Here is a 3338-nt window from a genome sequence, read left to right on the forward strand (position 1 = left end):
CAACCACAAGGCAACCAGAACATTGGACGCTAAGGTCACCATGGGACCTTACCAATCCACAAGGAGAAAGAAAAAGCATGGAGTAAAGTACGTAAAGGAGCCGAAAAAGAGCAATTGCGAGCGCTTCAATGCCATATGCTATTATACATGTTCAAAATATAGAAAATCACAAGGTTCAATTGTTAGCCATGGCACAATTCTTGGTCCAACATGTTCAAACATCCTTGGTCCAACCCACATAAGGGATGAGCAATCATTTTATCAATGTGAATCGAATAAAAATCGATCCAGTAGCTGATAGAGATGATACCAAGATATTACTCAATCACTTGTTGACACTTGGTTCTCTAGACCATTTCTAGCCACATCATGGGAGTACCCTACACAGTCATAACTCGCAAAGGTATAAAATTCACATTCCAAGTATGTAAGGCACCTTTCTCGTAACCGGGGTGCAATTTTCATCACTATCCTAATACATGCTAAAATACTTGACAACACAATTTGTAAACAAAGACAATTCTACAGATCTGCCTATTTAACAGCTCGTTGAGCCAACATTAGAATTAAACTATATTTTCATCCCTCACTAAATAACAGATGAAAATCTAGCTTCGATGTCAAACTTATGACAAACTGATCCAGTATTGGTGATCCAGTACTGAAGACAAACTGATGAAAATCTAGCTTCAATGACAATCTGATCCAGTATTGGTAGATTTAATCACATCTGGGAATAATAAGCATGCGAATACCAGCAATAAGTAACACAGCCATTTGATAAGCTAACAGGTCACAATCAATGCTTTCCATTTTAAAAGATTCAATTATTTTTATCCAAATACCATGCTGCTTTTCAACACAGTTCTCAATACACACCTTCATCCGCTCCCAACAAAAAAATCATAAGCTGATGAGGTGAAGGTGACAAAAATGTGTCACAATTACAAGGGCTTAGCCAAAGTCTTTTCAACCATTTGTTGACTTGTAATGATAATCATCAATAGTCGAATAAATCAATCCCTCATTCACCAGAAACTCAATGGCATCCCTGTTACAAGCAAGAGATTAGCAAAAAGAAAAGTCAAAAAAGGCACACGTGGATTGGAGCCACCTCTATGGACAAAATTACCATACTTAAGCAACTAATCAGAAAAAGAAAGCCATACTTGACTTGGTTCTTGTTATATCCAGACATCCTCCGGGCCACCTCATCTACATGCAGCCCTGCTTCAGCAGCCCTACAACAGCCAGAACAAACACCAGCAGTGCGTTGAGATGACATGTCAATTGACAGATGTTAACAGTTATTAACGTAATTAACCAGAGGGCATACAAGCTAGAAGGCTCTTCAAAAATCGCATGTACTCGCTTTTGGCACTCATCCATTGAACCATTTACTGCAGCAATACTTGATGGCATATACTACATACAAGAGAGAAATGTGAGGATAAGGAGAAGCTTCCATCTTAATCTGAAGGACTTTGGGCTCACCTGATTGTAAGCTCCCGCACCACCACCAGTTCCTCCGTAAACAGGATTTGAAGGTGTTTGCACACCGGAAGTGGGGCCAAGTGGAGAGCTCTTTGTGGACAAGCCCTGTCATAAAAGGAAAAAGTAACTCGATCACAAAGGCCATTAAAATATAGTTAGCAAATAGTCAAAAGCCCTTACATTTGCCTTGGAATTATGAAGATGCACAAATACGCATTCCAGGAAATGATATGTGACTTCGTTAAAATCTGTAACTGGTCTGAAAGAAGAAGAGGACAGCCTTGATGGAAACTACAGTAGAACAGTAAAACGAGGAGCAGAAGCAGCAAGAAGCCCAACCTCACAGAAAAAGCAACAATATTTCTTTTCCCTTGAAACGACCGCAAATGTCCATGCACCCGCACGTAGACACCATTTCTGATAGAAAGCAACCATAGGAAAGACAACATGACTACATCCCAGTAATGTGCAGACAAAATCATCAGATTAGTTGTGATTTAAAATAAGAAACTCACTGTAATGCTGACATTTCCATGCTCTCATGTGTGTCTTGCCCATCAATCCTGGGTGTAAACCAAAATTTAAGAACTCACAGATCCTAACACACGAGAGCATCAAAGGCCGCTTAATTTTCACAAAGCTCAAGTGAGCATGTACCAGCGTTTCACTTCAACCCTTCCTGTTCCATCGTCAATAAGGAAAGAAACATCAGTTGCCCGTTCCTCCTTGTCAAAAACCATCCCCACTAATGTAACCTGACAGCAAACAGCAAAAACTTTCTAAGGCAAGAGGAAGTCCCTTCCAACTTTGGAATACACACATGCCCGAGCACACACACACAAATGAATCAGTTAGTTGAGTCAAAAATTACATTGTTGACATCTATGCCATCGACAAAAAAAGTGTCATCAGATGAGTTCTGTACAGCCTGACTTATCTGCTTAACTGTGAGTGGCAAAAGCCCAGTATTTTGTGATCCACCACTCCTCTGCAAACACCACAAACAAAACAAGAATGTTGTGAATTTCTCAAGCCTTTTAAAAGTTCAAATTATTAGCTCATGTCCATGGACACGACATGTAAAGGGAGCCGAACCCCTAAAAACTCAGAACTGTTTGAGAGGCCTTACTTTAGTGATGCCGTCGTAAGATTGAGTAGCAGACTGCGTTGGCATAAACCCCCCGCCGCTAAAGAGGGAACCGCCCTCCTGCTGATACGATGCAGAGTACATTGCCCTTACTTTCTTTCTCTGCTAGTGTGTGCGTCTCTGAGTGATCTATGGCGGGAATGACTTGTGCGCGGGAATTCACACATCTAACCGGGCCTTATATATACTAGTGTGGCCGGCGGGGCCGCCTCTCTCTCTATAGCGTGCACTGTCCTCAGCGTTACCAGAGCCACACTACCGGATGAGGTAAACTGCGCCACGTGGCCCCCTGAATGTCTATCTGCTTAATATATAGTATAGATGTGGCGGGTGGTACCAATGTGCAAGATCCCCCTCTCTCTTTAAGAAAATAAAGAAAAGCAAGCCTTGCTCCCAGGGATTGGCAATGCGAGAGAGAGAGAGAGAGAGAGAGAGAGCGCGAGCCTCGCAGCATCACCTAAGAGAGAGAGAGAGAGAGATATGGCATGCCAAGCCATGTGTGTGTGAGAGAGAGAGAACATTTCTCCCTATCTCTTATAAAATTAAAGAAATTATAAGGTATTCCTACTGGCGCAACTTTAAAAAACTCAATACTTCCTAAGATTCTCCATTCACTCGTCATCGCTCACTTGTGTGCAGTGGTTTGCACAGTGCCCCCACCTTTGGCAAGCCGTCGCTACACCCCCTCCTCCTGTGA

At 42.1% G+C, this 3338-nt stretch overlaps 1 protein-coding gene across 1 annotated transcript; it reads right to left on the reverse strand.

The window, feature by feature from the left end:
- Positions 1–791: 791 nt before the first annotated feature.
- RPA32B (Replication protein A, subunit RPA32) lies at positions 792–2888 on the reverse strand. Its single transcript, XM_086499775.1, has 10 exons — positions 2624–2888; positions 2366–2482; positions 2152–2249; positions 2010–2057; positions 1834–1911; positions 1675–1753; positions 1495–1599; positions 1337–1425; positions 1170–1241; positions 792–1051 (listed from the first exon to the last, which is right to left on the reverse strand). Exons 1-10 carry the CDS (start codon positions 2723–2725, stop codon positions 970–972), a joined length of 870 nt encoding a protein of 289 aa, XP_086355901.1. The 5' UTR covers positions 2726–2888; the 3' UTR covers positions 792–969.
- Between the last annotated feature and the right edge of the window lie 450 nt (positions 2889–3338).

This window comes from Adiantum capillus-veneris, chromosome 25 (assembly GCF_014529385.1).
Source record: "Adiantum capillus-veneris isolate H3 chromosome 25, ASM1452938v2, whole genome shotgun sequence".
NCBI classification, from domain to species: Eukaryota; Viridiplantae; Streptophyta; class Polypodiopsida; order Polypodiales; family Pteridaceae; genus Adiantum; species Adiantum capillus-veneris.